This window comes from Berghia stephanieae, chromosome 11 (genome assembly GCF_034508935.2).
Source record: "Berghia stephanieae isolate SIO BIC M18660-M18661 chromosome 11, UCSD_Bste_1.3, whole genome shotgun sequence".
NCBI classification, from domain to species: Eukaryota; Metazoa; Mollusca; class Gastropoda; order Nudibranchia; family Aeolidiidae; genus Berghia; species Berghia stephanieae.
The window spans coordinates 8494697-8513107 of NC_088370.1; the positions used below are offsets into that span (position 1 = coordinate 8494697).

General features: G+C 35.6%; 1 protein-coding gene across 1 annotated transcript in view; it reads left to right on the forward strand.

Annotated features, from left to right (window-relative positions):
- Positions 1 to 12873, forward strand: part of LOC144956764 (transmembrane protein 18-like) — a 13311-nt gene extending 438 nt beyond the window's left edge. The window contains exons 2-5 of the mRNA XM_078887467.1: positions 1182 to 1299; positions 2167 to 2221; positions 3324 to 3417; positions 7210 to 12873. Coding sequence (XP_078743593.1) covers positions 1182 to 1299; positions 2167 to 2221; positions 3324 to 3417; positions 7210 to 7323 — 381 coding nt within the window. The 3' untranslated portion in view covers positions 7324 to 12873. The remainder of the gene's footprint in view (positions 1 to 1181; positions 1300 to 2166; positions 2222 to 3323; positions 3418 to 7209) is intronic.
- The last annotated feature ends 5538 nt before the right edge of the window (positions 12874 to 18411 follow it).

The following is an 18411-nucleotide window of genomic DNA, read 5'->3' on the forward strand; positions in this document are numbered from 1 at the left end:
ATCTAGTTTGTGTCCTGACTAGAACCAAGACAAACCAGAGCACACAAAATGGGACATTGATTTCGAATTAATGTGTATGAGTATGATTGTACTCGCATTGAAGTTTACCAAATGATCATGGGAGATTCCATTCCGACTCTAGTCAAAATAGCCTAAGTGCATATTACTTTACTACTACCCTCTTTGGAAGACATTGTTCTATATTATTTCTTTTATTTCTTATTGTGAATGAATGAGATGTAAGAATATTTTCAAAACGTCAACTGAGTATAAATTTGTCATTTAAAATGATCTAAGGTTTTTTTTATTTTTTTTTTTTTTATTTTTTTATTTTATTTTTTTTTTTTTTATGACAACAAGGAATGAAGTGAGTAGAAAAATGCCAGAAGACGATAGAGAATAAAAATAACTTTGTGGGGATGGGGGTTTGAACCTAAGACTAAGACCTTACTGGTATGCCTGGCTGGGGAGAGGGTAGCGCTAAAACGGAGAAAAAAAAAGTGAGTAGATGTGACTCATATATAAGGGAACAACACAAAACAAACAACAGAAATATGTAAATGACGAAATGTGATATTTTGTAAATTTACATATTTGTGTTTGTGTTTTTTGTCTCCTGACGAAGGCCAAGGGCCGAAACGTTGGTTGTTTTGTGTTGTTCCCTTATTTATGAGTCACATCTACTCACTTTTTTTTTCTCTCTCCATTTTCCTGGCTCATTTAGGCACCTCTAGCTTTAGAGGGTAGCGCTTCTGTCAGAGCTATCCACCACTAGTGTATTTGACTGTAAGCGTGCACGACCCTCTCCCCGGCCACATAGCCGCACAGTTTGTTGTTTCTCACGACCCTCTCCCCGGCCACATAGCCGCACAGTTTGTTGTTTCTCAACATATTTGAGATATTAGTGTTGTATTTAACTTGAGCTTTTATACAGGGCAATATCCACTAAATGTGCTCAAAGCGCTTTACAAGGGCTCCCTGGCCAACAGCAACATTTAACATTTAGGACAGGACATGACGCTTGTTAGGCGATGTTATATTTTCGGACAGAGACAACGCTGTTATCGGCCAGGTACTCAATTTACACCTGAGTGAGGTGAGAAAATGTGAGTAACAAACACATAAATGAAATGAAATAAATGTTCAATGTTGATTTGTATGTCTGTTCGTTTGACTTTCAGGTTGACTGGTCAGAGCCATGGTTCATGGGATTGCTAAGTTTTCATGCTCTGACTTTCCTCATCACTTTCCTCACAATGAAACGATACACATTGCAGGCTGTACATTTCCTCGTGCTTTGTAAGTAAATTCAGTAGTTTTCTGTTATACAACAATGACAAAATAACTTAGTCTTTTTTTTTTGGGGGGGGGAATCATTTTTGTCAATAAACTTTTACTTGATTTACTGTACAATTAAAAGGACTCCTCATCTGAAACTTTTTAACTAATTATTATTCGGTGCTGATGGTCTTTTATGGATCCAAGGAAATCTGCCATTTTGGACGGGTCATATAAGGAATTTCCCCCTTTAAAAGAAAAAGTACATTTGCAATTGCTTGCTAACCTTTGGATAGGATATCATTCTAAGGCAAAGTACTTTCGGCCAGATCTAACAGGCCCTGCTACTTTATTTTTGCTTTTCGGACAAGGGGTTCAGAAAAAGTCTCCTGTACCTAGATTGACACCATTACCTATATATGCATTAATTATACAATATGATATAATCTTTATTGTCCTAAGAAATTTGTCATTTGGTTTACAAACTTGTTTGAAATTAAAAATACAACACATAGATATACAAAAATACATTAATAAAATAATAACATATAACCATCAAAATGATAAATGTTATAAATATCAAAATGAAGATGACATTCCATAACCGTTTCGAAAACCTATATACACATACTCTCTCTTACTCACACGTACACCCCCCACACACCCCTACACGGACACACACACACACACACACACATAGGCAGGAGCATAAAACCGACCGAAGCCCGGAAGAACAAGACAATGTTAAATAACTAACTCACATGTTTATGTCTATAAGATAACAAGACAAATTCAAAGGGTTCATATCATGGGTGGGCTGGTGCACTGGTTAATTTGACCCCTGATCAATCGTAACAGTTGTTTTTTGTTTCATTTTTCACATTTCAGTGCTCATTGTTTTCTTTGCTGAACAAATCAACGAAGTGGCAGCCAAGCATCACAGGTAAGACAAACACAATTTATAATTCTTTGGGTGTTTCTCAAAATATTGGATTTGGATGACTAACTCCAACACACGCCCTAGGATTTTGAAATGTTATTACATGTACAGGAACTGTTAGAAAGTGATAGCTTATATAATTGGATTCAATAGTCTGATGTCACGTCGCTCAGCAATGGCGGCCATCGTGGTTCTAAACAAAGAAAATCGGTTCTTTTTATTCTTCATGCTGGCTAGAACTTTTCATATGTCTTGTGATCAGAATGTGTAAAAGTCAAAACATGATCAGATTTATTATGTTTTTTTTTTCTCTTCTGGATACGCTTTTATGCTCGTCTGAGAAATATTTCATAAAGGCGTCTGCCGTTGTTCTGATAGTTTAGAGCCAGTTACTAAGTTACATTGCGTCATTACGAGGGAAGTGACGTTACGACTGTTGAAGCGTATTGAGAGGTCAATGCACAGCTGTCAGCCGCACAGCAGAAAGGCAGACACACTCTTGTACAGTATCTTCGAGCACACAATTTCCTCAAACTCACTCGAATGCCCTGAATTTATTCCTTATTATCTTGCCATTCCTTCTTTAAAAAGCGCTCGTATTATTGAGTGTTTCAAGTCTAGATTGAAGACAGAATATTTTAGATTAACTTTCCTTTAATATTTCAAAATTTAACATTTAATTTTCTTAAAATTCTCATATCACCCATGTCTTGTAAAGCACCATTGAATACGTAATTAAATAATAACGATAAGTATTGAGATGTAAACTCCAATTTATTAAATGAAGACAGATACTGTGTGGATGTTTCGGGTTTCCCCTTTATCATCTAAACATGCTGAATGAAACACTTAACACTTTAGTGTTTCATTCATCATGTTTTGTTGATAAAGTCATTCATCGTGTTTTGTTGATAAAGGGGAAACCCGAAACATCCATTGCATCTGTCTTTGTTTAATAAATTGGAGCTTACATTTCAATATGTATTATTGTTTTATCCTTAGAGATTCAAGCAGCAACATTTTCATTGAATATGTAAGGTGGAGACTGGTGCTATATAAATTTATTTATTTATTTATTCATTTATTCATTATTTATATTTTCCAGTCTTTTTGCAAGACAACAGTATTTTGACAGCAAAGGAATGTTTGTGTCGCTGGTTCTGTCGGCACCGATATTGGTGAACTGTTTAATTATTGTGGTAAGTTGTGGGAAACGATAGTAACAAGAGATGAAGTGAGTAGAAAAAGTACCAGAAGACAATAGTGAATTAAAAATGGGGATTTGAACTAGCGACCTAACTGGTACGACAACTCCGCTTGGCCGGTAAGAGCGTGACTCTACCGTATGAGCTATCCACGAACTGAACCAGTTCATGGATAGCTCATACAATGGAGTCAGGCTCTCACCAGCCAGATGGAGTTGTCGTACCAATAAGGTCGCGGGTTCAAACCCCATCACCGCCGCGAAAATTTTTTATTCTTTATTGTCTTCTGGCACTTTTCTACTTACTTCATCTCTTGTTGTTATCAACATAAGTGCCTGCTCCACTCACTTTTCTGAAGGGAAACGATAGTGTAGGATGAGATGTGATGTCTCTAAGGTGCTTTATCATTTGTTATCTTCAAACAGATAAAATAGTGTACCCAGCCAGACACTCTATCTACACACGAGTAGTCCTTCAACACCATTAGGCCCATGGAACTGGAGTTTATCCCAGTTTCTATAGCATGAAACAGTCCATAGCAGCTGCTTGCTATCCTTTGGATAGGACGGTAGTCTATCACAAAGTACTTTTCACCTGATCTAACACCCAGGTACCCAATCACTGCCGGGTGGGCAGGGAGAGGGGTCAGAAATGGGACACACACAGCGTGGCTCAGCGGTGCGGTCTTTGCTTCTTACCCGAAAGGTACCGAGTTCAATCACCCGCTGCTGCGCTGTGTGGCCTTGAGCAAGTCACCTCGCCCTAGCTCACTTGGCGACGCTGCTCTGCGGCTGACGCCTGGGTTATTCCAGTCTTCCCTTGGAATAGACCCTAAAGACAAATTTCCCATTGAGGATGAATAAAGGGAATTTTAATTATTTATTTATTTTTTAAAATTGCATCTGCACATGGGATTGATTTGGTCCCTGTGTGTGTGAAGCGAGTGCCCTACCAATTGAGCTATCAGGACGCCTACCACAACCAAAGCCATATGTTTATTATATTTTTCCACCAAGACATTTCAGATCCAGTCTTGTTTAAGGTCAGATAATTGTAGATAATTGGTACAGATATTGTAGATAATTGGTACAGATATTGTAGATAATTGGTACAGATATTGTAGATAATAATCATAAACAAAATTGAATAGAACAGGTTAAAAACCAAACTAAATACCAAACACGGAACATTTCAGGCTCAAAAAAGCTTTTTCAGTCAACAGCAAAAAAAAAAAAAAAACTGTTGAAAACATAGATACATATAATGTATTTGTGTTTTCAGTGTTTTTAGTTGCTGGCTGAAGAAGGGTTTTGAGTCCAAAAAGTCCCGTGTTTGGTATTTTGTTCTTTTTTTTAAAAAAGCTTTTATATTCATTTTTTATTTATTACTTTTTACGGTCCACAGTCTTTAGCAGTCTAGTATCGTTTAGATATTGTAGGTGTGACGTTTGAATTGACATCTGGTCCAAGTGAAAACTTGGAAAATGTCTGTGACACGGGAGTCGAGTGGTCGTTGAGATAACAGAATTTTGATAACGTGTAGACTCCAAGGTCAGGCCGGTGACTCATTAGTTATCATCTGACAGTGTTCAACTGAAATGAATGTAAAAAAAATAATAAAATAATAAAAAGAGAGAGAAAAAAAGGAACAAAACCCTTATCACTGAACATTTCGGCCTCAAAGCTCTTCTTCAGTCCGCAAACACCAAAACAATTCAATTTTGTTGGACGAAGCCGACATTTTGATTTTTATCTTGTACTGTGTTTCAACGTTTGAGATTGGAAAAAGAAAAAGAAAAAAAAAAAAAAAAAAGAGAGAGAGAGAGAGAGAGAGAGAGAGAGAGAGACCTTAATACTGAATATTTCGGCCTCAAAGCTCTTTTTCAGTCCTCAACCACCAAAACAATTCAATTTTGTTGGACGAAGCCGACATTTTGATTTTTATCTCGTTTTGTGTTCAACATTTGAGATTGGAACGTTAAAAATAAAAACACATTCTTTTGCACAGATTTTATCTCTCTGGTTTGTCTTAGGTTTATATCAAGGCTATGCTGACATATGAAAAGATAAACACATTTTGTAGTTCGTTTGCTGACTCAGAGGGATATAGGTCAAATTTAAGACCTGGAGAGAGCATTGCTCTCATTGTCAATAGGTCATGAGGTCATGCTATCTGGCAAACGGGGGACAACGAGTTAATACCAGTAACCGGTGAATACCATTGAAATGACCTTGTGTAATAATTTGTAATTAACTCTCTCCTTACCGACCCTTTTCAGCATTTTCCCAAAATGGCAGGCTTACCCAGCAGAAAAGAATAAATTTTTAAACTCAAACAAGTTCTCTACAAAACAACTTTATGTTCTTATTAACCAAACAAAGATCATTCTTCAAAGTTTGTGATGTACAAAATAAATCTGAATAAAGAAAAAAGTATATTGTGTCGTAATAAATGTGACGATTTTGCTGTAGGTGGTAAGGAGAGGGTTAATATACGTCACAACTTATTGTACGTGTTTGTAATTATGATTTATCCTCACAACCACTAGTTATTTCCATGTAATGCATACTAAATGTGTAACTTAACTCACTCAACCCTAACACCGACTATATCCGTAGTTTACCCGGGTTACTTTTACCCCATACCTATTTATTACATTTTAAAATTTTTTTTCTGAGACAAATTATAGGCGTAGTATCAAAGCTAATGTTTTTAGTTTTTATATGTTAATGGTATTTTAGTAAAAAATATCTATGCACCTGCTCATTTTTAATACATTTTTTTCCAATTTTGAAAAGTAGCAAAAAACTCAAGGATTGAGTGAGTTAATTTATATTCTGTATCAGACCTGCCGAGTACTATGAAAAATTTGTAGAAATACGAGTTTTTGGCTTCAGCTACAGAGCTGCATGGGTCTCTTTGACTCTATAAATCTTGTTGAAAAGGAAAATTTAGTTCCTTAGATCCTATATTCAGGACTTTGAAGCATTTTTAGATCATTCTGAGAGCAAATTATTTATTTATAAAGCTATTTAAAATGACTTTTTCTTTTTTTTTCCCTCGGACGCTACGGATTTTGACATTTCAAGTATGCAGCTCTGTTCTATATATTCATTTAAGTGATCAATCTGGGTGGTGGGGTTCCTGACCTCCCATAGTGGGCAGGGAGGTACATACTGTGTCTTCTATCCCCCTATGTCTATTTTCCAACATGCTTTCTGTCTTTGTCTTGGAATGAGATTACTTGGATTTGTACTGGCCTGGTCGGAGTCTTAGCTGGGAAGGTAACAGTCAAATGCATAGTTATTGTTTTGGGAGATTATATTTTTTTCCTTGTATATCATCTCTCTGTTATGCACTCTATTATATATGATTTGTAAACATTTGAGTGTATAGCCGCACACTGGGTCATCTTTCTTGTATTTATTAGCAGTGCTGATGGTTTTCCTCGGATCCGCGGAAATCCGCGATTTTTGTGTCAGAGGAGGAATTTCCTCCTTTAAAAAATGACATTTTTCTCAATCAAATTTTCTGGCTTTAAGAGATTTGATGTGTGGTGGAACAAACTGGTGCAGTTCCCCCACTACCCAGAAGATATCTGGAGTAGTTTATCATCTCAATGGCTCTAAAAGTGGGGGTTAGTGAAGTAAACATGTCGTGTGAGGAAAACCATTCATAATTTTCCTCCTTTTTTCCCTTTTTGTCACCATCAGCACTGTATTAACCCAAGTTTTAAAATAAATCTCCAATTCTTATTCCCCCCCCCCCCTACCCCCTCCACTTCAGATGTCCTGGATCGTCTATTCGTCCCAAATGATGGTGGCCACTGGGAAGTTGAAACTGGAGCAGGAAAAACGACTGCGGGAAAAACGGGCTAAAGAGAACAAGAAGTCGCAATAATCGTGTTGCTTGTCAGTATTCTTAAACATGGTGATAACGATGACGATGATGATGATGTTGTTGATAATAATGTCTGTCCTAACAGCTGAAGTAATTTATTACTCTATCATGAGTAAAAAGAGACAAGGGGGGGGGGGGGGGGGGGGGGTGAGATGGCAGCAGTAAACAAATGCTTTTTTTTTATACTGCGATGAAGAAAATGTAGCTCTTCTGTGTAAGAGTCTGAAATGCCACAATCATAGTTTGTTCATCACAACTTTGTTGGTTTTTGTAAATCCAATAATCCATATTGAAATAGTTGCTAAGAAGAAAGATGCTGTTTCTCATCCGTATATTTCTGTTATTGGGTTCGTTTGATCGTGCAATGAATATCTAGTGTTCTATTTTGATTCGTGCTTCCTTACAAAGGTGCATACTATTTCCTGTCTCATCAATGTTTTTGTTTATTCACCTTAACAATGCCATTATTACATGTTACCTCATTGGTCTGTCGTGTTTCATTCATCCTGTTTTGTTGATAAAAGGGAAAACCCGAAACGTCCACATTATCTGTTTTCCTCGATTAAATTGAAGCTTACGTTCAATTTCACATTGTTACTTAACTCACTCAACCCGAACACCGGTTATATTCGGAGTTTACCCGGGTTACTTTTACCCCATGCCTATTCATTGCATTTTTCTGAGACAAATTATAGGCGTATTATCTTCATTTTTACATATTAATGGTGGTTGACAAAGAATATCTACGCACATGGTCATTTTTAATACATTTTTTTCCAATTTTAAAAAATAGCAAAAATCTCTAGGATTGAGTGAGTTAAAGTGCAATGATTGTATATTGATTATGGGTTAATTGTGATTAAAATGTGTATACAGTGGATTCCTGTTAAAGCCAACACCCACCATACCAGAAAGATTGTTTGACGTTATCCACCAATGTCAATGGAACAACACACTTAGGGAACAGAAAATCTGGGACCAACTCGAGGTGTTTTCCGACTTAAAGCAGAAGTTGACTTTAAAGGCATTGACTTCATGCAGATTCTATTGTAAATTGCATTATAAGCATGGGTGAAAGTTCGCATGGCCGGATTTTTATTTTTGAAAAAGAGGTCTCGCCGTTTTTTTTTTTGTCTGGCCGGAATTCGAAAATGAAAAAAACCGGCAACTGTATAATAATATAATTAACCGCACTTCTGTTTTTTCTTCTTATTGGTAGTTGCAGGATTTTTTTTTCTGAGCACCTGCCTTTGCAAGATTAATATCATTGAGTAACTTTCACCCATGATTATAAGTGGTCCCTCAGAGCCCATGGGGGTCCCAAGCTTGTTGTGTTGTTGGGCACAATAACTATAACTCGTGTAATAAATACTAAGGTATGAAAGAATCGTATATTATTATTATTGTGTTTGTGTGACGATTTTGATGTGTTTGTGTGACGGTTTTGATGTGTTTGTGTGACAGTTTTGATGTGTTTGTGTGACGGTTTTGATGTGTTTGTGTGACAGTTTTGATGTGTTTGTGTGACGGTTTTGATGTGTTTGTGTGACGGTTTTGATGTGTTTGTGTGACGGTTTTGATGTGTTTGTGTGACGGTTTTGATGTGTTTGTGTGACAGTTTTGATGTGTTTGTGTGAGAGTTTTGATGTGGGCATTTTCTAAGTTAATTTGATAACCTGTTGTTGATTTGAAGATTTTATATGTATAAAAAAAAATGTTTTGGAATGAATTGACATATTGATACATCGAAGTGAATGCTCACAATAATAGACAGTAGTGTCTCTCCAATTCTAACATATCTGTTCCCAGCATTTTGTCAGAATACACAGACATCCGGATAGTGGAACCAAATAAAGAAGAATAAATCGGTCCCCAGGCAACCTGTTCGGATACTGGAAATATCCTGATTGTGGATTTCCGGATTTGAGAGACGTGTGTGTGTGTGTATATATTTTTTACGATTTTGAATTTTCGAAACTTGGAATCAATGCTGATGGTTTTCTTCAGATCTGCGGAAATTCGCGATTTTGGAATCATAGGAGAAGTTTCTGATCTTTTTAAAAATCCCATTTCCCCCTCCCCCAATCAATATGTTGTCAGTGAATTATTTGATGTGTGGTGGGACACACACACAGGTGCTGTTTCTCACTGTCCAGAGGTTAGCTCGAATATCAATGCTTATTTATCATCTCAATTGCTCTAGAGGTGGGGGCTAGTGCAGAAAACATCAGGGTCTATACATTTAGGCAATTGTTCAAAGTGTTCCTCCTATTTCACTTGTTGTCACTATCAGTACTGCAGAACAATCATTTTATTAATTTTAAAAACTGGATGGGGTTCCTGACCTCCCATAGCGGGCAGGGGGTACATACTGTGTCTTCTATCCCCTTATATCTGTTTTCCAACTTGCTTTCTGTCTTTGTCTTGGAATGAGATTACTTGGTTTTGTCCTGTCCCTGGCCGGAGTCCTAGCTGGGAGGGAAACAGTCAAATGCATAGTTATTGTTTTGGGAGATGATATTTTTTTCTTTGTAAATCATCTCTCTGTTATGTATTATTATTTTTATTTTGAATGTATAATGTAAGCATTTGAGTGTGTTCCTCTTTGTTGGATTTATTTTGTGCTTGTGTCTGGATGAGACTTGTAGGTGATTTCAAACTAAGTACATTGGTGGTGTGCTCTTGGAATATACATCTGTTCCCTATTTGAACCATTTCCCCTTTGTCTTACTTTTTCTTGGGTGCTTTAATTGTAATTCTAGAACTTTTGACTATCCCATGTTCTTCCTTTTTACTGGCGCTGATATAACCTAAATGTGTTGCAAGCGCCGTAAAACCCTTAAAACCAAACAAAACAAATAATTCACTTGTTGTTATCTTCAGTACTGCAGAACAATCATTTTATTTTTATTTATTTTTTTATCTCCCTCATTCCTTCATTCAAACACTTATTAAGTTTAATTCTTGCCGTTATAAGGCAGGAAATTTCAACCCGTGTTTCAGATTTGCTAAATTTTATCAATATTTTATTAATCGTTTCTAATGTTACTTTTATAATATCAAATTGAGAAATTTGGGACCAACCACTGGTATAAGGTAAATATGTGTAAAAGTGTGTATGACACAGTACCAGACAAAGCAAGATAGAAAAACACACACAATTTTTTTTAAAACAACCCAAACTGGGGTGACAGTGACAGACTCTTTGGGGATGTTTTTTTTTGTTTTATTTTTCTTTCATGTCGGTTCCGGAGCTGCTACATAGGGCTAGCAACAGGCAGGCATGGAGGAAGACTGTAACTTCTGCTTCAACAAGTCGCCCCGACGACCATCCGGTCATGGGATTGAGGAGGCTTTGTCTAGCACTGTTTCATACAGACTTTCACAGATGTTTATCTTTATAATATTTATTGATTTTAATGTTATCTTTACAACTTTTAATAGTTATGATATATCTTTATGGTTTTGTTTTTATTGCGTATAATATTTATCATATCTATCATCATGTTGTATTTATTGTTTGCAATGTTATCTTTATTAATTTTATCGTTATCAATCTTATCTGGGTGGGGATCCTGACCTCCCATAGCGGGCAGGGAGGTACATACTGTGTCTTCTATCCCCTTATATCTGTTTTCCAACATGCTTTCTGTCTTTGTCTTGGAATGAGATTACTTGGTTTTGTCCTGGCTCTGGCCGGAGTCCTAGCTGGGAGGGAAACAGTCAAATGCATAGTTATTGTTTTGGGAGGTGATATTTTTTTCCTTGTAAATCATCTCTCTGTTATGTATTATTATTTTTATTTTGAATGTATAATGTAAGCATTTGAGTGTATTCCTCTTTGTTGGATTTTGTGCTTGTGTCTGGGTGAGACTTGTAGGTGATTTCAAACTAAGTACATTGGTGGATTGCTCTTGGAATCTACATCTGATCCCTATTTGTTCTCAGTTCCCCTTTGTCTTACTTTTTCTTGGGTGCTTTAATTGTAATTCTATAACTTTTTACTATCCCATTTTCTTCCTTTTTACTGGCGCTGATATGACCTAAATGTGTTGCAAGCGCCGTAAAACCCTTAAAAACAAACATAAAAACAATATCAATCTTATCTTTACCATCTTTATTGTTTATTATCTTTATCACATTTATCCTTTCTCCCATAGTGGGCAGGGAGGCACTTACCATGTCTACTATCCCTCTATATCTGTTTTCCAACAATGCTTTCTGTATTTGTCTTGGAATGAGATTACTTGGTTTTGTCCTGGTCCAGGTTGGATACTGTAGCTTAGAGGGAAACAGTCAAATGTTTAGTTTGAGATTTGGGAGATGATATTTTTTTGTCTTGTAAATCATCTCTCTTTTATGCGCTGTGTTATTTTTTTCCATATGATTTATAAACATTTGAGTGTGTTCCTCTTAGTTGGGACCTGTGCTTGTGTCTGGATGAGAAATTTAGGTGATCTCAAAAAGTACACTGATGGTATGCTCTTGGAATCTACACCTGTTCCCTATTTGAACCAATTCCCCTTTGTCTTACCTTTTATTGGGTGCTTTAATTGTAATTCTATAACTTTTTACTATCCCATTTTCTTCCTTTTTACTGGCGCTGATATGACCTTAATGTGTTGCAAGCGCCATAAAACCCTTAAAAACAAACATTTGTCCTTCCTGATTTAACCTTTATCAGCTTTATTTCATTGTTATACTTCTCATTTCTATGTTATTCTTCTTATTTCTTATATATCTTTGTCATATCAAAATATTGAAAAACTTCAAGATCAATAGATTTTGAACAAAAATAGAAATTAGTGATTCTTTTTCTTTTTTTTTTTTTGGTCATGCTCTGTATCTTTGTCATTTTTGTGATTTTTATCGTTTTAATTTCCGTACAATCCTTGCCATTTCTTATATTTTTATCGTTTTTAATCTTATCATCTTTATTTTATAGTCTTTTTATTTTTGCCCAAGGTCAATAATCGTGTGGCTATGTGGTCTTGTGGTATGACACTCGTCTTAGGGTCGGAAGGTCCTGGTCCTGGGTTCGAGTCCCGCTCTGAGCAATGTTTAGTTGGGTCCTTGGAAACGGTTCTTTACTCATATTCTCTCACCATACTGTGTAAAAGGTGTACATAGCTATTATCGGTGATGTACCTGTCCCAAAAGAAAAAAAAATGACCTTCATATTTGTTTTGTATTGCTCTTGTAAAGTGCTTTGACCAAATTTTTGTGGATAAAGTGCTATTGAAATGCTCAGTTATTTGTTGTTTTTTTCATTTTGTTTTTGATTAGATTTTGGGTTTTTTTTTATTTTAATTTATTCTACTTTGACACCTATTAATGTTTCTGCTTACATATCCTGTGAAATATATCGCCATATTTGACAACTCCATATAACTGCAGAGTTATAAAAAATAAATGACAATGTGAAATTGAATGTAAACTTCAATTTAATAAACGAAAACAGTTGATAAAGATGACGTTTTGGGTTTCCCCTTTATCAACAAAACATGATGAATGAAATGTGATAATTATTAAATTGATGCTTACATTCAATTTCACATTGTTGTTTATTTCTTCAGGCTTCGAGCAGCAACATTTACATATAACTGCCTGGGTGGGGATCCTGACCTCTCATAGCGGGCAGGGGGGTACATACTGTGTCTTCTATCCCCTTATATCTGTTTTCCAACATGCTTTATGTCTTTGTCTTGGAATGAGATTACTTGGTTTTGTCCTGGCCCTGGTCGGTCTTGGCTGGGAGGGAAACAGTCAAATGCATAGTTATGATGATATTGTTTTCCTTGTAAATCATCTCTCTATTATGTATTATTATATTTGTTATTTTGAATGTATAATGTAGGCATTTGAGTGTATTCCTCTTTGTTGGATTTTGTACTTGTGTCCGGATGAGACTTATAGGTGATCTCAAACTAAGTACATTGGTGGTATGCTCTTGGAATCTACATCTGATCCCTATTTGTTCCCATTTCCTTTTGTCTTACTTTTTCTTGGGTGCTTTAATTGTAATTCTAGAACTTTTTACTATCCCATTTTCTTCCTTTTTAGTACAAATGTAAATCAAAATCATAACCTAAAGATATCATAAGCTAAATTATAAATAACCAAGAACAAACAGGCAGGAATATTTTTACTGGCGCTGATATGACCTAAATGTGTTGCAAGTGCTGTAAAACCCTTAAAAACAAAAACAAAACAATCAATTTCACATTGTTGTTTATTTCTTCAAGCTTCGAGCAGCAACATTTCCATATAATAACTGCATAATTAAAACTCTGAGGCAACTCTCCTATTATTGTCTGTACTTTTGTCTTTGATTTTATTGTTTGTTTCTTCCTTCATTCAATTGAATCAAATGGAAATAAACAAAAATGAATATATAAAATCTTTAAAAAAAGAATCAAAAAACGAACACAGAACATTTCGACCTCAAAACTTTTCTTCAGCAACAAAAAAAAAAACTAAAACAATAAGAACATAAATACATTACATTAATAAAACCCCCAAAAAACTAGATGTGGCTAATTGAGCCAATAAGAAGGAGGGAATCATGAAGTAAATGTGAATTATACTCATATAAAAGGGGACGACCCAAAACAAACAAATGTTTCGGCCCTTGGCCTTTGTCAAGAGCCGAACAACAAAACACAAATATGTTAGGTTAGAAAAAAAATCACATTTTGTCAAACGTGGAAACAATGTCGATGTAAAGAGAGGGTGTTGGGTGTTTGGATACGTCAGAGAAATTACCTGCTATCCATCTAGATTTTAAGTAATGTGTTTATGTCTTGTCCTACATGTTTTAAGTGTTGCTGTTGGCTTGGGACCCCTTGTAAAGCGCTTTTAGTGGATATTGCGCGATATAAATGCTCAAGTTTATTTTTCTTTTGGGACGACACAGACATGAATTGTACGATAACTTTCTTTTTAAAAATTGTACATAAGATTTTGTTGTGTATTTCTAAATCTATTTATCCAGAAATTACTTGGGTTGATATTCTTGGTATTGATTACATTGTTTGATTCATTGCATGTTTAAGATTTCAGCCAATCCTTTGTCTAATGGACTGCAACATATTTAATATGGATTGTTTTGGGCTCAAAACCCTTCTTCATTCAACAAAATTGTTTTAAATTTCCTATGTTACAATATGTAATAAATCGAGCTTCAAAATCTATGTTAAACACGAGGCTCACCTCAACGTATATAATAACCGTTTTGAGGAGAATGGTCACATTTAATTAAAAATTTGAGGTCATTTCAGAACGATTTCCAAGGGACTCTGACTAGAACTGTGTGTGTGCCATGTGCGATAAAATTTTTTTTTTAGCTTATACTAAAGCCCAACCCCTGTCTTACACTTGTCTGTAACCACAAAATCCTATCATTTGGCAGTTAGTACAGGATGGTTTATTTTTTATTTCTACCCGATAAAAAAATTGTTATAGCTTAAAAACTAGAAGTGATAGAAACATCTAGGTTTTTCTTTTGCATAGTTTTCCATCACTTCAAGTTTTTTTTTGTGGTGAAAATTTCAGGAAGATGCTACGAATCGTTACAACAATGCAGTCGAGCTTTATGTAAATAGGGAGCAATTTGACTTATTTTTATTCCAGTTTTTGCATCAAAATATCGCTTGGCGGGTGGTTGGATGGGAGCATCACCCTTGAATCATATACCTATGATGTTCGCATGGGTGTACGATCCGATAGTGATGTCGTTTCTTCTTCTCTTTACTAGCCTATCCTGCTTCTTTGGTTTGTGATTGTATTTTTGACAGGGGATATTTTTTTTTCTGTAAATCTTCTGCCTGTTTGTTCTTGGTTATTTATAATTTAACTTATGATATCTTTAGGTTATGATTTTGATTTACATTTGTACTATTTTTGTTAGATTGCTTGTTTTTGTGTTTCAGCGGTCTCTCATATAACCTCAATTGTGTTGGAAGAGACCTAAAGCAACAAACAAAAAAAAACAAAAAATATCGCTTGAGTCAAATTTCTCCCTTTTTACAAAAAATACGACTGTATTAAAAAAACAAACTTATAGTATCTTCCTGAAATTTCCACCGCAAGAAACTTGAATAGTGATGGAAAACTATGCAAAAATCTATATGTTTCTTTCATTTATCTACAACTGTTTCCTATTTGAACCAATTCCCCTTTGGCTTACCTTTTCTTGGGTGCTTTAATTGTAATTCTAGAACTTTTTTACTTTCCCATTTTCTTCCTTTTTACTGGTGCTGAAATGACCTACCAAATGTGTTGCAAGTGCCGTAAAACTCTTAAAAAACAAACATCGCACACTTTCACAGTTCTAGTGGACACCCTCTATTTTTATTGTTAATCACATGATGGTTTGCCCTGGTCTATTTTTATTGTTAAGCACATGTCACATGATGGTTTGCCCTGGTTTGATTGGTCTGAATTGTATTGTCCCTAGAAGCTGTGGACTAAACCGTAATGAACAAAAATTTATATAACCACTTCCCAAAAATATTTTTTAAATGAGCAAAATACTAAACACGGAACATTTCGGGTTCAAAACCCTTCTTCAGCCAACAACAAATTACAATAATCAGAGCTGCCCATTTGAAATTTTAAAAATTCGTAGTTTCCAAGTTTAAAAAATGAAAATGTTGCTGCTTGAAGCTCAAAGGAAAAAAAAATAACGATAAGTATTGAATTGTAAGCTTCAATTTATAAGACGAAGACAACAGATACTTGGACGCTTTGGATTTTAATTTTCCCCTTTAACAACAAAACATGATGAATAAAACACCAATGACGAATCGTCGCTTAGTCTTTTATTCATCGTGTTTTGTTGATAAAGGGGAAATCCAAAACGTCCACAGTATCTGCCTTCATCTAATAAATTTGAAGCTTACAAGTCAATGCTTATTTTTATTTTTTTCAAATTAAAAAAGAAAAATTCACTTTAAATAGCTTTAGAAATAAATAATTTGCCTTCAGCATGATCCAAATCTGCTCCAAAGTCCTGAATATAGGCTCTAAGAAACTTGCATTTCCCTTTTCAACAAGATTTATTAAGTCAAAGAGGCGAATACAGTTCTGTAGTTGGGAGTCAAAAATTCGAATTTCTATGGATTTTTCTTAGTGCAAGGCAGCTCTGCAATGATACATGACTTAGAAATCAGACAGACAGATGGCACAGAAAATCAATTCCAAGATCTTTTTACTTACAGAAGGGATGTGCCAAATATGGTATTTTTGGTTTTGCATTTATGTCTTTATTTTTGGTCTAAGAAGCGTTTTGATGCTGAAACGTTCCATGTTTAGAATTTTTTTTTTTTTATTTGAAGCGGTTATATTCATTTTTTGTTTATTCTGAATTTTATTTTATATTTTTTCAAATTTCAGTCTCGACTTTGTTGTTGTTTATTCAAAATGTTTTTAAAAAATAAATGATACACAGTATTACCGATTGGGGAACAAACAATGGCGTGTGTGGAGATGAATTTTACTGGACACCTGGGTGGGGTTCCTGACCTCCCATTGTGGGCAGGGAGGTACTTGCTGTTTCTTCTATACCCCTATTCCTGTTTTCCAATTGCTTTCTGTCTTTGTCTTGGAATGAGATTACTGGTGTCTGGGTGAGACATTTAGGTGATTTCAAACTAAGTACACTGATAGTGTGCTCTTTGAATCTAAATGTTTCCTATTTAAACCAATTACCCCTTGTCTTTTTCCTCTAGTCCCTTTAACTGTATTTCTGTAAGGCTTTTACTATCCAATTATCCCCCTTTTTACTGGCGCGGATATGACCTAAATGTGTCACAGGTGCCGTAAAACCCTTAAAAACAAAAAACATGAATTACTGGACACATGTCTTTTCTGGTTCCTCTGGTGTTCATTTGTGATTTTGTGGGTCATAGGTCATAGGTGAGATCAGTTGTCGGGGTTTTCTGTTATTTACATAATGTTTGGCTTCCATTTATCCAGGAATGGTTTTGCCATTATTGTGGCTGGAGTCCTTTTCTGTGAGGTAACTTAATGTTATGTCATTTATTTAAAACGTGCTCAAAGCACTTTACAAGGGGTCCCTGGCCAACAGCAGCACAAAACATGTAGGGCGAGACATGACGCCCGTTAGGCGATATTACATTTTTTCTTTGACAGAGACAACGCTGGTTATGGGCAGGTACTCATTTTACATCTGAGTACGGTGAGATAATGTGAGTAAAAAGCCTTTTTCCAAGGACTTAACTATGCGCTGAGGCTCAAACCCAGGACCTTCTGTTCCAAAGACGAGTCATACCACAAGACCACATAACCGCAAAACAGTCCTTGTTCATCATCACATTCCTGACCTCCCACAGTGAGCAAGGAGGTACTTACTGTGTCTTCTATCCCCCTATATCTGTTTTCCAACATGCTTTCTGTCTTTGTCTTAGAATGAGAATGTACTTGGTTTTGTCCTTTCCCTAGACAGAGTTCCTTGGCGGGGAGGGAAACAGTGAAATGTATAGTTATAGTTTTGGGAGATATTGTTTTCGTTGTAAAACATCTCTAAGTTATGTATTGATAGTTATGTTTTATGTTTTGGATATATTCTATTACCATTTGAATGTATTCCTCTCATTGGGACCCTGTGCTTGTGTCTGGTTGAGACTTTTAGGTGATCTCAAACTAAAAACACTGATAGTAAGTGTGCTCTTAGAATCTATATCTATTCCCTATTTGAACCATTCCTCATCATCGTCTTTACTTTTTCTTAAACACCTTTACTTGTAATTCTAGAATTTTTTACACAATATCTCATTCTCTTGCTTTTGCCTGGCGCTGAAATGACCTAGATGTGTTGCAATGCAAGCGCTGTAAAACCCTTAAAAATAAAAACAAACATCATCACATTAGTTGTAAAAAGTAATTTTAAAAACTGAATACAAGAGCTTTAAAAATAGACGCGTCGGTCGCGTCTTTTCTTCAACAGAGAGGGCGTACGAAATATTTAGTCAATGATCTGTTTTTTTTTTTTAAGTAATGCATTTATGTTCCAAAAACACGGGAACCTTTTCAGAGGAAGACCGATCACAACACTCCCTGTGATCT